The sequence below is a fragment of the Ostrinia nubilalis genome, chromosome 2, assembly GCF_963855985.1.
Source record: "Ostrinia nubilalis chromosome 2, ilOstNubi1.1, whole genome shotgun sequence".
In the NCBI taxonomy this organism is placed as follows: Eukaryota; Metazoa; Arthropoda; class Insecta; order Lepidoptera; family Crambidae; genus Ostrinia; species Ostrinia nubilalis.
Genome location: NC_087089.1, coordinates 3,897,408 through 3,916,873, shown reverse-complemented (window position 1 = coordinate 3,916,873; position 19,466 = coordinate 3,897,408). Strand labels below are relative to the sequence as shown.

Genomic DNA, 19,466 nt, shown 5'->3' with positions numbered 1-19,466 from the left:
CATTTCGGCCACAGGACGTCCACTGCTTAATGATAGGTATGACTAATTCTGGCGTAAATTGAAGACAGAAGCGTCCTCTCTACACTACTCACTTTAAATTCTGTACCTAGAAAATGTAACAATCGCTATCGATTTCGATTACCTACATACATAGAACTTAGAGAAGCGATCACAGATGATTTTGCAGTGTGGATTTGGATTTTGCTAGAGGCACTCTAAGGCACTTGCATAGAGTTATTGAACTAAGAACACAAAATAAGATTAGAGTTCTTGAAAAAAGGAAAATTAAAGAAGTACCTAAATGAAAAACAAACTTCAATACAAATATTTAACGCATAACTTAATACACAAACATTTATCAATAGATTTCGAGATAACGGAATGGGGTATGCGAAATATTTCCTCTCCCCTTGGTCGATATCGCACAACCAAGGTTGCTATGATTCATGCTCAAAATGCTCGTAATGGAGGTACCTGTCCACTAAATGAATAGTGTCCTACTTACTACCAACTTTGTGCTGATACTATCGGGCACGGAACCTGGGACTACATTCTTAAACCCATTAGACTTTAAATACTTAATTAAACTAGAAATAACTAACTTATAGTTAACATTCCGCTCCAAACTTTAAGGCTGAGTTACACCATCTTACTTTAATTTAGTAACGTCAAAAATCTGTACAAACTCCAAACAAACGGTGTACGGTTATTGCTATAGTAAGTTGGTGCAACTCGGCCCAATAAAGAATTCGGATGATAGACAGTAAAATATTCATACTATGTTGGAATACCATCCATCATGATTATAATAGCGAAAAAGAGCATATCACTACTTTCAAATTGATAATGTTCTCTGATAACGAATCACCTTATCAGTTTCAATCAAAATCTGTAATATTCTTTCTTCGTATTTCTTTCCCCAAGTCAGAACCCAATCTTTATCATTAACTAAACTCTACCAACTTAAACGATTTTAAAGAAACAGTAGCCTGACATTTTCAGGGTTCCGTAGTCCTGACAAGGAACCCTTATAGTTTCGTCATGTCCGTCTGTTCGTGCGAGGTTTTGCTTGGAAACTATCGACACTAGTTATTTTGTAAGCAAGGTTATGGTAATAGTTGAATTTTTTTCTTTCACGAAAGTACCTACATCAGACACCACCGGCGACTATTACTTCTGGAATGCATCTGGATTCTAATTTACTTGAACATGCAAAGCTATCTTGTAACTGCAGTTACCTAGAGCAAAACAGACAAATCTCGTAGCAATTACACTTCTTGCTCAGCCAAGGTGTTCAACATTTACCGGTGACATTACCAGCATTGCTGAGGCATTAGTGAACAGTTATTGAGAGAACATCGCTTCTCAAACTTTTGGTATGTATAGTAAAACAATTTTTAATTTTCAGTCTTTCACATCAATCCGTAAAGTCGAGACTTCATTTCTTAATTTTTTTTTTAACATTACAAAGAAATCAATCATTTTTTTAAGTAGCGTCACCATGATAGTTTAATATCGTCTAAAAATTGTAAAGAAATCAAGGAATAGCGTCACCAAACGATAATAGTTTACTATGTAGAGCATTATTATGTTGATTTATTGATCTTTGCTGATAATTATGCTTCAATTTGTTAAACTTGCATCCTTTGGCAAGTTGGCCTGTTAACAATATAAAAAGACGAAAAGAGCGCTCTTAAACTCGTACAAAAATGATTTGCTAAGTAAACCCATGAGTCTTTAGAGGAGTTTGAGAATCCATGACTTAGTTAATAACGATGGAAAAACATGATTTACTTAATGTGGTGATGGTGAAATCCGCAATGAATTGACACCATTATTTTATGAGCCATTAACTTAGAGAACCATTTGATTATTTGTTGTTATTTAAAATGATATTTTAGTTTTTTTGGTACTTTTAGCTAAACTAAATCCATTAATTAATGTTGCATCAATGAATTATCGTTTATTATTTATTATCTTTAAAATGTAATTTATTATCTTCAAGAAACATAACAGCCACTAAATCACAAAAAACTAGATTGGATTTTATTTCTAGATGAAGTCTCTCGTTCCCACTACTGCAAGTTTTGGGTAGGTAGCCAGGATCTTAACATCTTGATGCAAAAACTAATCGCTGGGGGCCAAGTTGGTCTCAGGGAATGTTTTATGTAGTAGGAAAGTTACGTTTTATAGCTGTACTTATCCAGCATTTTACTATTTCATTTCCCTATAACGATAAACTTCCAATAAATTCATATAGCAATTTAGTTGCAAAATAGGCCTGTGACATGCAAGCTTCGTTTCTAGAGGCTCTTGCTAACGATAACGAGTAATCCTAGGGTTGACAATAATTGTAATTTTTTTAACTCTACAATATTAGCTTACTTTATCAAGCTATGTAGAGAAGCATTGTTAATCTACACCTTGTAGGTGTAAAAAACAAAAGATGTGCCTCTACATATGTAGAGGCTTCAAAATATTTGATAGCTTGGCTTTTTAAATACGACAATTAGAAAAGCAACTAACTTTAGATTACTAATTTTTTTTCCTATGTTATTCTTCTTCTTCTTATTCGTTACGCTCTTGGCAGAGCGGCGATGTTATATTACTTCAGTATTTAATTAAACTATTTGGATCGTTCCAAAATTACAACAACTCTAAAATCAAACTGCAGCTGCATTTTGTATTGTAATTGTAATTCGCAACAGACCCTACAGCTTGTAGGTACCTATGTTATTTATGGTCCAACCAGTTCATTAAGGCAACTTGTCTATGACACAACGTAAGTACTTACCTACGCTAATTTGCAATAATTTTGTATTAACCGCTAGACAGACAGCAACTTCAAGTACGTAATTGGATAGAATTAATCAAAATCAATCAAACAATTTAAATTTATTTGATTTTATAAATTGGTTTATTACAGCTGCTAAAGCAGTCTACGTCATGCAATACTTTAGGATTGAAATTTTATTTACCTACCTAAGACGCAACTCGCAAGTGATGTCCTCGCATCAAAAAAATATCGATAGTAATTTATCGATACTATGAATTGAACAAATAAACCTTTTAGCCTTGGATAATTGCTAACTACGAGTATAATGAATGTATTACAGCCTCAATATTCGCGTTCGTGTTTGCTCATAAAGTTTGGACAGCTGCTGTCTGGTTTCTGAAAGTTAAACAAATAATATTGCCGATGAAGAACGTGTTCTTGCGACGCATAATTTGACTTAAATTATATTAATGATATTTAAAATTTGACGGTACTGATTTATGTTTAAAATACACTTTATATTGAGCACTAACTAGACTGAAGGTCGATTAAGCTACATTCTGATTATAACGTGTCATTTCATCAGTTTAATTTCAATGTTATATTAATGCCATCCTAATGTAAATGTTAAATAAAAAAGCATTTTATTTCAAATAAAACTAGGTTAATTTGTCTCTGTGCTAGCTACTGAAAGGCAATCATGTCTAGAGCGACAAATTTCGCAATGCAATTGTTTTTGTTATCAACTATTTATGTTCTTTATATGCGACATTTATTTATTGTTCAGAGGAAGTTGTGAAAATTGCTTTGCGCTTTTCTAAGCAATGTGTTATTTTTTGCATAATATATTACTTTAGCTATTTGATAGATAATAAAGCTACATTTGTTATGAGTTCACTGAATCCAACTGCAAACATCTGTTGGTATTATTATTATGTTAGTGATTTAAAATTTTCAGCTGCCAAATAATAATGTCTAATCTTAGTCTAATAATAGAGAATCTGAATTTTGTTGACACGTTCAATGACTAAAACATCGATGCGTTGGTCTTATCGTAAGGTCATACCTATTTTCATTCAACTTAATTTGTCATTAATGATACTTCTGAGGAATTTGCAGTTGTGTTAAAATATTCTGCAGAAAAAAAAGAAAATGATTTTGTTGTTGAAGAGTCTGGGTGAATAAATAAGTTAAATGTTTAAATATTGTTGAACATCAACAATATTATCTATTAATATTTTTGACTTATGAGCCATTTGCATAAAGTTTCCACCATATAGATAGACACTTGACCAAATTTAGTTGATTAATCTCATCGGTTTTATTGCTGTTTTTGCAGCTCTAAATCAGGTTCGCCTTGAGTTTGCTGTGATTCCAATAATTCCAACGCATTCTGTTACTTGATCTGTTTGAAGACTTTCAAATTCGTTCTACGAACATTCTAAAAATAGCTGATTTAAAGACAAAAGTCGAGTCCTGTGCGAGCTTTGCTTCTAAGACAGGTTTTCGCACTCAAAGGTTAATGGAAGGAGGCAACATAGTGAATGACTGATGCCACTGTAAAGCAACACGTGCAAGAATCACACGATATTTCATATAAATATTACATAAACTAATAACCTTGCCAAGTAGGAAGGAAAGTTTGTTGCCTTCGCCGTTGCGTGTTTCCTTGGCAGGTGTGAATCGATCAGGGTTCTTTGTTCCTTGATAGGATCGTAGAAACTGGAGAGTATTAACCTCTTCTATTTTAGTACCGCGTGGGCGACGGGGTGCGTCGTACTCTAGGGGACTCACGACCTCACATCAGTCATAGGTGTCAAGGACATAGGAAAATGACGCGCATAGATTTTCAGCAGCTACGTGTGAATGTAAACAACTCAAATTAGTTTGGTCAACACCTTGTTAGTTCTAACTTCTAATGGATCCTAGTTGTTTAGCCAAGCTATCGTCTGTACCAATTGATATGATACTTGTTAAAATTTATTTTGCGTCACTGAAAAACATCTTGTCTCGTGCCACCAATCTAATCTGAATCTAACTACGATTGCAATTCAAGTTGCAATTCAAGTCACGTGCCTATTTTGAATTTTAGCAGCTGTAAATGTCACGAATTTAAATGTAATCGATCGGAAAAATACTAGATCAATTTGGTGGTATCATGAAAGGATAATTTTGATATTTATAATCCTGTTTTCTGTACGTGCACCTGCTGACATTATCACAATGCATGGCACGATGTTTACGTCACATAGATAAAGCTGTGACCTTATGATAATTATCGGTCGACGCCTCGTCTCAAGTAGCAACCTTATTGATAAGTTTTAATAACAACACAAGGACATTGCTCGAACCTTCCTATATCAAACAGTATTATTATAGTAGGTAACATTATGATATCCTTGATTGAAACTATTCAGTTTTTGATGCTGGACGTGAATTTTAATTGCGATCAATTGAATCAAGCTGTTTTTATTCTTGCATTTTGGTCTAATATAGGTACAAAAATCCTCCTGTGGTCCTGTTACCTATAAATAACGTCATTATATCAAACAATTTATGTGTTTTGATATTCTTGATTGAAACCATTCAGTTTTTTTATGCTGTCAGCTGGACGTGAATATTAATTGCAAAAATATGAATCTGAATGATAGAGACATATAAAAACCCTCTCATTGCATGAAAAGAATGTTCAATGGTAATTCTGGCTTAAAACGAATAAAAATCAACATAAAAGATCTTGCCGCGGACAAAGCCGCATGTCTGGTGTATCGTACAAATGACCGCTCGGCCTTGTCTAGGCCACGATGACGCCATCTTGCGTGCAGATGAACTCCTTTTATTAGGACACAAAATTTATATTTATCTCGCTCACACTGCTCCACGTGGCAATGGGTAGAAATAAACGGCATTAATTCGATTGTTCCTTGAATTAATTAAAGAACGCAATAATATAAGTCGCCTTTAATTAGATAATATTGTTGATATAGGGCTTATTAGTCCAAATACTTAAATCATCACTTAAATTATAAACAAATAATTTATTGATAAATTGATTTATTTAATATTATCATCAAAGGATTAATCCGAAAGTGTTGTGACAATTTCAATCTATTAACTTCAACCAAGCTTAGAGACTCATAGCTTTGTATTTATTAGTAACTAAACTAAAATTAGTAGCATTGCAAAATAATGTCAGCCATTATGCAATTGGCAATTAAATGGTGTCCCCAAGACTGTCTGTTGATAAGCGATAACTGAGAAATGTCTGGGGGCAAAGGACTTTATTGGATGCTAATTGGCCTGCCAGACGTTCGCGTCTGATATCTATCGTTTCCTTTTTAGTATTTTCTCTTCGCAATAGCTGCTGAATACCAAAGCAACGTTGTTCCGCAAATATATTTTATATGTTTGAACTTTGATCGTTTCTAAACAATTATCTTGCCAAAAATTGCTCGTAGTTTTCCCATTACAAAAGTGAACGTCCTCTGTGAAAAGTTCATTGTACGGTGACAGACCTATGAGCCAAACAACTATTTAGCATAAAAAGTTCATGAAAACGTTGTAAGTCGTAATAAAACTAGCGATCCTCGTGATTTTCGCATCAAACCAATGTTATTAGCTGCGTTACCACGAGTTGGAGTAATGGGAGCGGCGGACCAGTCCTGCCTGCGCGAAAGGCGAAATGCTCAAATGGCGGCCGGCCGGTCGCTACAACCGGCTTCGTGAAGGCCGCTACACCTCCCCCCTTCTCTTCCCATTGCGCTTGTGACTAAGCTATTATCGATAAAAAATATTAAACACAACGTTATGTTGTTTCTTTGACATATTATTCAAAGGATCGTATAAATAATTAATCATCAGATCAGAAAATTACATAAAAATATCCGTTAAGGCAACAACGCTAAAATGACTATTCATTCAACATGTCTGACGCAGTATCTACGTTATCGCGGGCGAGCTTCGCCCTCGGCGCTGTAAACAAAATGCCAATGACACGAGGTCGGGCGTAGCGTAGGTATCGATATTATTATCGTGCGCTATCTCGCAGCACTAGTCGATCGCAAGGCCGCGGCGCGACGCGTCTCGTACGTGTACACAAACACGACGGTTTCGAAACAGACCGCTCATTCCAAATTTGAATTGTGTATGACGTTTGCCGCGTTCATTGTTTTTTAAAGCTTTTGTTTTTATTTAAAAAGTTTTTATGAACTTGTTTTATGTGATTGATTAAGGTTCTTATTAATTTTTCACTTTTTGGTGTCGAAACTATAAACTGTTTTGGTTTTATTTTAAATGTTTTTTAACTAATTAAAATTTTCTCTTCTTTCCAGATTAACCAAGATGATTTTACCGTCACCGGGCTGTAATCCGCTTCTAAACTTGGCTTCGAATAGAACACCATCCCTGAACACAAGCAAAGGAATAAGACTATGCACAGCCTACAGCGCCTATTTCGCAAGACTGACTTCATCTGCCTTAACCATGAGCAGCGACGCGAGATGATCAAGAGTTTATAATGTGGAGAAATCAATAATTTTTGAGCAAAATTTTAAAACGCTATTTTTGGAGGATTTTTAGTAGACACATGTGAATGGTGCTTTACAGTGTAGTGAAGTGAAAGCGTCGATTATCGATATCGATAGTCGTGTAATGAGTGTCTGTGGCTCGGGGTGGTGATAAGCGCGATGTCGAGCGAGGTAGACCCCGTGAAGGTGGAAGGGGTTCACGTGTCAGTCACCACTATCAGCATGTCCGGCCCGGAGACCAATAACGGTATGTGTTTTTCATAAGCTTTTTATAAACAATCAGGCGTCCTACAACTAAAAGCCTTAGGATTATCTAAGCAATTTCCTTAAAATTGTTAAAATCAGGGTAATAATAAAGCTACGATGGTTTAGGGAAATAAGTGCGTACCTACCTAGATAACGAGTATCCAAACAATAAACTAACTGGAAGGCGTGAATAATTGTTTTTAAAGATAAGAGCTTCATGTTCCAATGTTATTTGATTCACTCCCAATTAACGTTGTCAACACCAAAGAGGATCTTATTTTCCGTTGCATAATAAAAAAGATAAGCGAAGGGAGAGGCCGTTACCCTCATATCGATAAAAATATACATACCACGCGCACCACTTAAGGGTACTGAACTACATTACCATATACGAAGCGGACTCCATTATGGTAATCGAATTTTGATTACACTATATTTATACGAAGGGAAGAAACACGAGAATAAAAATTTAATCAATATCTACCAGGATAGGAAGTTAGGGCCATGTGCAATACAAATTCTTGAAATTATTGTAGAGTTTGTAAATAAAAGGGCCTTAGGAAAAGTGGAATTTTCACACCTAGTGTCCGGAAATTTAATAAATTAACGATAAGTATAATTAGTTTGTTAATCTAACTTTGTAGCAGTTTTTGTGTTAGGCCCAGAACAGACGGTGAAACGCAACTGCAACGAAACTGCAACTGCTAGTTACTTTTGAGTTGCATCTAAGTTTCTGCCATAGCGTCCGTTGAGAGACCACACATTACGCAACCAGTTTGAAACTTTCAGTTTCAGTTTCATTCATCAGAATCATCAGAAAGTTGCAGTTTCGTTGCAGTTGCGTTTCACCGCCTGTTCTGGGCCTTAGTCAGCTAGATAGAGCACTATTATTGTTTTACCTTTAGTTCGACATTTTCAAATAGCGTGGGACTTTGTTAAAATATAAAATATTGTGTTTTTCAGTGAAGTTTTCGTACAGCTCAAGTGGGGTGCGCATCAGTGTGTCCTCGGACCCGCACGATGAGGACTCCACCGACGCCGAGGTCTCCAAGATCGACTTCACACAACATCAGAACGAGGTAAAAAGAAGCTTGTATTAAAAACAAATGAATGATGATGATTTTGTCAATGATAAAATAAGCAAAAACACCGCAGCGTTTGCTGGTCACAATCACAATAAAAACTCATAAAACTAATTTATTTTTGCAAATAGGCTTTTAAAAAGCACTTTTACATGTCCCAATATTTTAACCCTACCACTGCTTCGGGACAATAAATGAGCCAGTGCTGAGAAGAAGCAGCGCAAGAAACTCAGTCACTATTGTTAGCCTCCTTTTCAAGGGTTTACAGTCTTTAAAATATACAAATTATAGTCTTTAAAATATTCAATGTCTTTGATGATCACAACATCTAGGGTTTCTGATTTCTCGACCTATTTTTTTTCTCGAGTTTCGAGAATTCTCGAGGCCAAAGTCTCGAGTTTTCTCGGGTCTCGAGTCTTTAATGAAAACTGCTGAAATCGGTTGAAATGTAATAAAAACACAGGTTTTTTTAATCTAATATAGGTACCTACTTTTATGCACAACAATCAATATAACAATTTAGTACCACTTATTTTGGTAAGGAAATAAACAAAAAATAAAATCTTCTTTCATAATTAATATTTACTCATAATCATAACGAAAGTCATAAAGTCGCGTGTACTTTAAGAATAAATAACAATAAAAATCTGGAGCTACAATTGAATCACTTGTTTTCTAAAGAACACAAGTCCAAATAGCAAAAATACGATAAATAAATAAATAAATTGTCAATTTTTTTTAGACTTTAGTCGATACTACGCTTCCACGCAATCTATGCACATGTCGTGGCAGCTTTTAATTAAGGCTACACTATAAGTAACACGTATTGTTTTTAATGTTTTTTTCCAGTCAATTGTGTATGTCTTGTTAGCTGTCCTTCAATAAATAAATAGTTTTTTTTATGAACAAAAGAAACTTTTTAATAAATTTTTAAAGGACAATGGGCAAAATGGTACCCGGCTCCAATAGATATGTGTCTAGTATCGTTTGAAAGGTCTTACCAAGATGAACAACTTTTACTATGACCACCAGCCTCAGATCTGGTTGTGTACGAAGATACACATACTTTTTTGCAGAATGGTACCCGGCTCCAATAGTTATGTTTGTAGTGTCATTTAAAAGGTCTTACCAAGACGAACAACATTTACTATGGCCACCAGCCTCAGATCTGGTTGCGTTCGAAGATAAAGATACTTTTTGTATAACCTAAGTATCATACAGTATGGAAGGCAGACGCGCTCGGGGCAGGGCACCGATGAGATGGTTGGACGCGGTGAGGAAGACGGTGGGCGGGAGTTTGCATCGTGCGGTCCACACAGCCTATGACCGCAGTCTGTGGAGGAACACTATCTGTGGTCGCGATCCTCATCAGTGAGGGACGGAGGAAGAAGAAGAAGTATCATACGTGTCCATCGTATGGTCTTAGGTTATGCGAGGCAGGAAGGGTTTACTGTTCCAACATCCTTCCTTAACTCTATAATTATTGATGGGGATAATTGTGAAATAAATATTTTTATTTAAAGAAGTAGGCTACCCCCTTATTAATAAAAAGCTACACCTAGGAAGAACCTTGGATTAAAATGACATTACCATACCATTTGGTATTGTCATTTGACAATTTAAGCCAAAGATCAACTAGGGTGTAACTTTTATTAATAAAGGGGTTTAAGTTTTATTACTGCTTAATGGTTTTATTATAAGTTGCTAAAGCGAATAAACCCACAAGACTTGTGGACCGACGACCTCATAAGGATGCATCATTGGGGGAGGCCTATGTTCAACTTCACGTCCTATGGCTAAAATGATCATGATGATGATGATGATGAAAGCGAATAAAGGGCTAATAGCTTGGGTAGTTCATCGTAGGTATAATCCTTTCCTTTTCAATGCTTCTTTTAGGTATATTAATAGATTGTAGTCATAATACATACTCGTATACATGGATGATTGTGTTATACTTTCATTATAATACTTAGTGGAATTACTGCTTTCAAAACGTGAATTAGAACTGGCCCCATAGCAGACATTTTCCTACATCTAAAGGCCTTTTAAAATATATATTGGTTATGGCTATTGGAGCGGGTACCACTTTCCATACATTTGTGCCCATCATCCTTTCATACAGATAACGACTTGAATAAACTTTACGAGGAGGCACGAGTACCTAACCTAACGTCTGTTAGGTAATGTAACTGTCTAGTTAACAAATTTTTCAGTCAGATTAAACATACATAATAAATATAGCATACTCATTGGTGAACATTATTACTTAGTTTCGATTGAGATCATTACTTGCAAATCAAATCAGTTAAAAAAGAAAGACTAGGCCAGTCTAAAAGCAACGTTGACCTATTAAATAATAAAAAACTTACTTTTGTCTAAGAAAATAGGCTTTCAAGAATATTAAAGCTTCAAATTCAAAACTCGAGAATTCTCGAGCTCCGGTAATTTTTTTCTCGTCTCGAATGAAGCCAAATTTCTCGAGTTTTCTCGAGTTCAAGAAAGCTCGAGCAGAAACCCTAACAACATCTTGTATCTCCTCTCTGTAGACCTTCAGAACTCCAATAAAGTCACTCAGATGACCCTAGATACTACTGTAAATTAAACCCTAAGCTCATAGTTCGTAAAACTAATTATCTATCAGGTCTATCAGGTTATATTTAAAAAGTTTCGAGTGGCTCTAAGGATTGGAAATCGTAGACGTAGCAGGCCTTAACTAAGTAGACCGAAGAACAGGAGAAGGTCAACATTAACGTGTTTTGGTTGGAGGTGGTGTCTATGTGCTTATGTCATGGAATTCTATTACCGATGGAACAATGTATTGTTTTATTCCATAAACAAGCGGCCGCCCGCGACTTCGTACGCGTGGATCCCGTTTTACCCCCTTCATCTATCTTACGCGGTTTAGATTTTTTCATACAAATGTTTTTTCCCGCTAACTCCTGTTCCCGTGGGAATTCCTAAGTATACTATAACCTGCCCAGGAGTATGAAGAATCAAGTTTCGTTAAAATCCGTCGAGTAGTTTTTGTTTCTATAAGGAACATAGTACAGACAGACAGACAGACAGACAAAAATTTTACTGATTGCATTTTTGGCATCAGTATCGATCACTAATCACCCCCTGATAGTTATTTTGAAAATATATTTCATGTACAGAATTGACCTTTCTACAGATTTATTATAAGTATAGATAGATAACTTAATCAAAGTTGTTTTCTTGCAGGTGAACATGCGCAACAAGAAGAAAAGGCCAGCCAGCGGCGCGCAGGCCGAGCCTCAGTCCAGCGACCGCGAGAGGCCCATGTCCTGGGAGGGAGAGCTGTCGGACTCCGAGATGGTTATAGACACCAGTGTCAATAATGGTAATAGACACTATAAATCGAATATTTTCTATGGAAGTTATAAAAAAAGGATAGGTTATCTAAATCTAGGTTTTACAGTTTTTTGGGCTTCAAAGGTAATTTCAAACTCTGGCAAGCTGGTATTCTAAACGCAGATAGAATCGTGGTTTTACAAATGCATTTAGTTTAATGAGAGCTATCGGTTTTAACTTTGCTCTATCTGCAGTGGCGCCATCCTGGTGAGTGCAAATGCGATTGTCCTCCTACCGCTTGAGCGCTCAATAGTTTGCGCCACTGTTGTCACCACTTGCCAGTTACAGTGATCTTCTTACTCTACAGTGGCACCAACTGGTGAGCGTTAAAACGATAGCCCCTCATTATACGAAAGAGTCCCTAATATCGTTTCGAAGCTCTTCTAATTTAACAGCTCTTTAGAAAAATGTATCTTAGCTTACCAAAAAAAACCCATTAATTTACAGATGAAAACAGCAGTTCTTTAGACCTGCAGTCGTCGCGGGATTCCATCGACACGCTGCGCAATGTCACCATCAAGACGGAGCCAAAAACCGAAGCCTTCCAGAGCCTGGATGACCACAGGGCCTTGGACCTCAAGTACCCCGCGCTGCAGCCGCATCAGAGGAGCCTCAGTATGAACAGGGTTGGTACTGCATTAGCATCATGTGTTAGGGACAAGAAGCCACCTTAGCCCATCAAAACCGAGGCCTTCCAGAGCCTTGAACCTCAAGTACCCCGCGCTGCAGCCGCATCAGAGGAGCCTCAGTATGAACAGGGTTGGTACTGCATTATCATCATGTGTTAGGGACAAGAAGCCACCTTCGCCAATCAAAACCGAGGCCTTCCAGAGCCTGGATGACCACAGAGCCTTGGACCTCAAGTACCCCGCACTGCAGCCGCATCAGAGGAGCCTCAGTATGAACAGGGTTGGTACTGCATTATCATCATGTGTATGGGCTAAGAAGTCACATTCGGCCATCAAAACCGAGGGCTTCCAGAGCCTGGATGACCACAGAGCGTTGGACCTCAAATACCCGCGCTGCAGCCGCATCAGAGGAGCCTCAGTATGAACAGGGTTGGTACTGCATTATCATCATACTTACAGGACTACTGATAACGGAGGGTTCAGTGCGAAGTATGGGATTGTTTAGACACAGAGGTTCTGAGATAGATACCAGATAGTGTAAATAACTTGTATTTGTTGCCTAGTTTGGTTAGGAAATCACAAGATTGAAATTATAAGAAAGGATCCGTGCTTTAGAGGGAACGCTAAGAGTCATTGGCTTGATTTAGCCATGTCACACGCGTATAACCCCAATGTCACAACACAACCCAGACGATAGACATGGTCTTCCCATGTATAACGTTCTCAGAATTAGAATAAGAAAATTCGTTCGTAAGTAGGTATGCAATGTATCACAAATTGGGTGTATTTCAAAACCCCAAATTCTCCTCGCAATCGACTAATAAATCCTGTAAGAGTACCGAGTACATTTTAGATAGAAGCTCCCTGAATTCCTCGCAATAGACTAAATCCTAGTCAAAGGGACCGACCGACATTCAGCAAAACGCTCATTTATAATTTTTATTTCAGATATCAGTCCTCACAGACAACACCTCCCTCTCGTTAGCCAGGCGGCCTTCCTCTCCCAGCAGCGCCACGTCACTGGTCCTCGACCAGAACAACGTGCCAATCATGCCGCAGACCTCGCTAGGGGAGGTGCAGAACTTGACCATCAAGAAGGAAACGCAGCTGTCAGGTATGTTGGAAAAAAGGTAGAGTAAATGGATACTTTAGTGGTGACTGCTTCTGTGCAAACGTGGTGTAAGTCGCCCGGTTCGATGGACTTACTTCTTCAAAAAGCTTAATGAAGACAATAACACAACGGTGAAGGTCTCGGACTGGCTGACTCGAGACCCCAGGAACGTTGATTCGATCTCTACTGCCACTGGACTACTCGTATTGTGCTCCTAACACAAGTTCATACTCGTATTTAAAGTTAGTAGGGGTGGGGGGATTAACGGAACTATCCGTTTTTTATGAAATACTAAATCCTAAAATTCTTTAAAAAAATTGGTTCTGGAGTAACTTAAACTTGCGGCCGAGTACAATAGAAAACGCATCTTGATAAATACAACGAAGGCCCCATGCTCGATGGACTGGCGATCTTAACAAAATAGATCATGAGTCTCATGACTCACTATGGTCATCCATAGGAGAGCATGCTTTATGACCTTGAAGCCATTGCTTGTAGCAATGTAGTGTTTTCTTTTCGCCAAGTAAATGACTCCAGAGGATTTTAGAACTGCCTAATCGTCAAGCTATAATAACCCTTATTCTTTCTACTTACAGAGCTAAAATGCGAGCCGTCTGTAGGCATGGACAAGCTGTTAGGCGCCTTGCACGGATCACCCTTACTGGGCCGGCTACCACGGGTCCAGTCTAGCGCCAGTACCGACTCAGCAGTGCATTCCATGTACACGCACAGGTATAGTCAGCTTTATATTTTTCTATAGCATAGATAGACATTAGATACTCATTTTTGTATAGCTCATAAAAACGGAGAAATTGCAGAACCTAAACATATTTACGTTACAATTTGTCAACGCTTTGAACTTCGAAAAAACATGATTCTGTGCTAGACTAGAAAGTTTGTATCGAACACTACTGAGCGTATTTAAATCACGCGAGCGATGCCGTTTGCGTTATGTAGATTATTTCCATCAATTAAAATAATTTATAGGTACTCTTCCGTTTATTTTCGCACACCGTGAAAAAAAGGGGAAGCATCTAGAAACGTCGCGACGCGGCGGGATTACCATGCGCTGGTTGGCCAAGAAAAGGGCGCGAATCGTTCCACAGACTAAATCCCAACTATATATTATATATATTTATATTATAATATTATAAATGCGAAAGTAACTCTGTCTGTCTGTCTGTCTGTTACGCTTTCCCGCTTAAACCTCGCAACCGATTTCGATGAAATTTGGCAGGGACATAGTTTGAGTCCCGGGAATGGACATAGGATAGTTTTTATCCCGGTTTTTGAAACAGGGACGCGCGCGATAAAGTTTTTCTGTGACAGACAAAATTCCACGCGGGCGAAGCCGCGGGCAGAAAGCTAGTAATATAAACGTTAACGGTATCGCTTACACGTCATGTGTAACGTTACGAATATTATTTTAATTATAAACATTTTTTTTTCGCAGCGTATACAGCAGTCCTTCGGCCAGTCCTCGGGCCTCGCGGCACTACACGCCGTCTCTGTCGCGCAACAACAGCGACGCCTCGCACTCCTCCTGCTACTCGTACAGTTCGGAGTTCTCGCCCACGCACTCGCCTGTCCAGGTACATATCTTTAGCTTTTTGAGTACAAACGGCGTACATCAAGGTATTTAGGGCCTCCATTAAAATTCGCGCGGGCTCATGCACCTCTGAGCACGTAGAACTTTGTCCAATGACCCCAAGCTACCCATCCTTATCGCTCGCGCGTAATTATGTGCTCGGCGACCAGACTATATGGGTCTACACGAATATCCGCCCCATGCACCCACGCAAGTTTTATCGTAAGTCCTAAAAGTAAGAGCTACGGGACTCAATGAGACATTTATTATTTAGTACTGCATTCTGCTTGAGACCACGGCTGTAGTAATGGGCTATTGTTGCCTCTTAAATTACATACAGTTTGTCCTAGTTACCATCGCCTTTTAACCAGAAAAAAATAAAAGAATACTTAGCAGCGCCATTTGTCCAATAAGATTCAGATAATGAAAAACATCTCTCCTTAGAGCGGACAACAGTTTTTCCCATGTCTTCGTCAACGTGTATTTTGGTTTCTCTACATGGCGAAAGTCACTCACGAATAACGACGCTTTCTACTGTCAAAAGATTCTTCAAAAGCGGCTCAAGTAGTTCCTTCGATTACTTCATATCAACAATATCACGAAGTTTCAAAAACCTCTTATAATTTTCTCCCAGGGTCGACATCCGCATGTGGTATACCGAGAAGCGACAGCGCCGGTGTTTCCCGCGTCGCCCGCGCACGACGAGGACACGGAAACTGATGACAGGCTGCACCATCATCAGGGGATCAGCAGGCAGCAGCTTATCAACAGGTAACGGAAGAAAGAAGGGTGATGTTAAAACAACACAAAATGAGAATATAGCACCAAGACCTTCTTCAAAGCCAAAGATGAATGAAAGAATTACTGACACTACAGTGCTGATTCTCAATTTCAAAGTTGAATACTAAAATATTCCAACTTTGTAAAACTTGAAAAGCAGTCTCAACGTGGTGAAATTGAAGATATATTTTTTTCTTAAATCGAAAGCTATTTAAAGGACCATTGGCTGAATTATGTACGAGTAAAGACCGGTCGTGAGCACGTAGAATTTTGGACAAAATTCTACGTGCTCACAGACCAGACTTTTTTTAGTTGTGTCCATTCGTATCCATTATTGTGGATGTATGATTAACAATGATGTTAAGAATAATAATTATGCTGTAGAGTGCGTGTTGGATAGACGCTGCATGATGTGCCGTATTTAATACGTAGGATTTCCACATGACTTATGCTTTAAAAACGTGGCATGCATTTTTGAATAGCAATTAATGAGAGTGTTTTGGAGAATTTTTGGTATTCACGAAGTGCCGCCAATCACTACTGATCTGTATTCCTATTCCAGCCCCTGCCCCATCTGCGGCGACAAGATAAGCGGCTTCCACTACGGCATATTCTCGTGCGAGTCGTGCAAGGGTTTCTTCAAGCGGACGGTGCAGAACCGCAAGAATTACATGTGTTTGCGCGGAGGAAACTGTCCGGTGACCGTGGCTACCAGGAAGAAGTGCCCGGCGTGTAGATTCGACAAGTGCTTAGGGTGCGGGATGAAGCTGGAAGGTGAGAAATCATATTACTTAGTATTTAAGCCCATGGCGCTTCTTTATGATGTACAGTCACGGAATGAAAAGGTTCGTCAGTTTTCAAATTGATTCCTTCAACGAATCGCGAGCACATATTACCTTTACATATTTTATTTATTTATTTATTTATTTAAAGTTGTTTGACGATTTATCTTGTCAAGATTATTATGATTGATAAACTAAAACCTTCTTGTTGGTTCAACCTGCCATTATTATTTCTATTAAATAAAAAAAAAACTACATTTTGTAACATTGCATGGGATAGAAAATTAAACAAGCAAAACCTTATTCGTTAGCAAACGTCATATTTATTTAAATGTTAGCAGCACTGTTTCTTGCACTGTTATGTTGGCAGGTTTGACTCTTACAGTACCTAGTGCAAGCGAAAAGCGACACTAAGGTGACGAACCTTTTCATTCCGCGACTGTACTTACCTCTGCAACTGCGTAAAAGTACGTGATTTCTTGACACTTTGATATAGATATGTAATCAGCAGTCATCAGGACCGGAAGGGATTAGATCTATGATCAGGCATTTAAAAGGTATCTACGTGCGAGATTCATATTTACAAATCATCAGTAGCTCTACCATGAGTTTACCTATCGAGCATTTTGCTATTAAGTGCTTAAAAAATGTATGGCAGATTGTACAGCGCCCCTAGCTGTTAATAGCAGAACTAAAAACGGTAGTACCTAGTGCCTAATAACGACTTATGTGAACTCATACTACCGTTTTGTCACCGCTCATGCTGGCATTTCATGCAGGGATGGCTACATTCGAAACTTCGGTTGTTTTGCCTTAATCGCCACGTTTGCCAGACGCAGTGTAAAGTGACATATTATTATCTATCTTAAACCTTATTCCTACAGCAATACGAGAGGACAGAACGCGCGGCGGTCGCTCGACGTACCAATGTTCGTACTCGCTATCAGGCGCCGCGTCTACGGGCTCGCTGCTATCCGCGCACGTGCCGTCTACGCTGCGACATGCGAACAGTCTCACTTGCGTAAGTGTACATTATTATTTTTCATGACAATGGTATCATAGTATTTTATATAGTTATTATAACGTAGGCATCAGCTAAGAAACTTTCTGAAATTTACACGTCATAGGGACGAAATGGGGGTCCAACGTAAGTAACGTAAAAAACTACGTTAACCGTAATATAACCTTTTTTGATGCGTAAAACCACGTAAAACCACGTAAAACTGCATTATCTTGTTGAATGCAGATTATTTCTTCTGTGAAAGTACCTAGTTGCAAATATGTGTAAAGTAAGATATAAAAATCGCATTGACACTTTTCCTCGTAATTGCAAAACGATTGAGATGAGTTATAAACCAATTTTATTTGTTTACAGGTAAATGGCCCCGGGTCATATAACAGTAGAGGGGAATCGAGTAACAGTCGACTCACGCCTGACATACCCCCATTATTGCAGGTTTGTAAAATTGAAGAAGCCGGGATTTTTACATTGATGAACTTTTTATCCCAAAACTGTGCACCGCGAGCGATAAGGATGGGTAGCTTGGGGTCATTGGACGAAATTCTATTTGCTCGGCGACCGGACTACCTTTACCTATGCTTAGCTGTATGTAAGAGAAACAAACAACTAATTTTCACAGCCAGTATGACATGAGTACGAGTCGATGACAAAAATTACACTCAAGGACATTGTATGCGAAAGCAGTTTTTATTTCAATTCACCTTTCTTCTTACCTAACTAAACTGTACACAACAAGCCCACTGACTATTTTCTAAATAGAATACCTTACATCCTCCAGGAAATAATGGAAGTGGAGCATCTATGGCAATACAACGAGTCTGAACTGAACCGACTGGGCAAGTCCCCGGGGAGTCCCTCAGCGAACCCGCTGCTGGCCGCCAGCGGGATCACCGCGCAGAACTCCAGCCCGGACTTCTTGGCCGACCTGTGCAACATCGCGGACCACAGGCTGTACAAGATCGTCAAGTGGTGCAAGAGCTTGCCGCTATTTAAGAATATTTCTGTGAGTATTATTGTCGCAATGAGGGCTATCGTTTTTATACTTAATAGTTGGCACCCCTGGCGATTGACAGGACCTTACTCTACAGTGGCGCCGTCTTGATGAGTGCAAATGCGATAGTCCTCCTACCACTTTCGCGCTCACCAGTTGGTGCCACTGTCTTCGCTACTAGTAAGTGACAGGACCTTACTCTACAGTGGCGCTAACTGGTGAGCGCTAAAACGATAGCCATCATTGACGTAGTTTAGGCAGGCCTCCCACTAGGTGGACTGACGATCTGGTGAAGGTCGCGGGAAGTACCTGGATGCGGGCAGCGCAGGACCGATCGCTGTGGAAATCCTTGGAGAACGCCTTTGTCCAGCAGTGGACGTCCTATGGCTGAAATGATGATCATGAGAGATTGGCACACTGTATCTCGATACCTAAGACTTAGGTAAGTCCCCGGGGAGTCCCTCAGCGAACCCGCTCCTGGCCGCCAGCGGGATCACCGCGCAGAACTCCAGCCCGGACTTCTTGGCCGACCTGTGCAACATCGCGGACCACAGGCTGT

At 38.9% G+C, this 19,466-nt stretch overlaps 1 protein-coding gene across 1 annotated transcript in view; it reads left to right on the top strand.

Annotated features, from left to right (window-relative positions):
• Positions 1-19,466, top strand: part of LOC135080079 (nuclear hormone receptor FTZ-F1 beta) — a 44,293-nt gene that overhangs the window by 13,301 nt on the left and 11,526 nt on the right. The window contains exons 2-13 of the mRNA XM_063974759.1: positions 7,108-7,549; positions 8,512-8,627; positions 11,856-11,994; positions 12,453-12,631; positions 13,583-13,748; positions 14,342-14,477; positions 15,199-15,337; positions 15,968-16,104; positions 16,676-16,887; positions 17,780-17,916; positions 18,271-18,351; positions 18,695-18,919. Of these exons, the coding sequence (XP_063830829.1) occupies positions 7,462-7,549; positions 8,512-8,627; positions 11,856-11,994; positions 12,453-12,631; positions 13,583-13,748; positions 14,342-14,477; positions 15,199-15,337; positions 15,968-16,104; positions 16,676-16,887; positions 17,780-17,916; positions 18,271-18,351; positions 18,695-18,919 (1,755 nt within the window). The 5' untranslated portion in view covers positions 7,108-7,461. The remainder of the gene's footprint in view (positions 1-7,107; positions 7,550-8,511; positions 8,628-11,855; positions 11,995-12,452; positions 12,632-13,582; positions 13,749-14,341; positions 14,478-15,198; positions 15,338-15,967; positions 16,105-16,675; positions 16,888-17,779; positions 17,917-18,270; positions 18,352-18,694; positions 18,920-19,466) is intronic.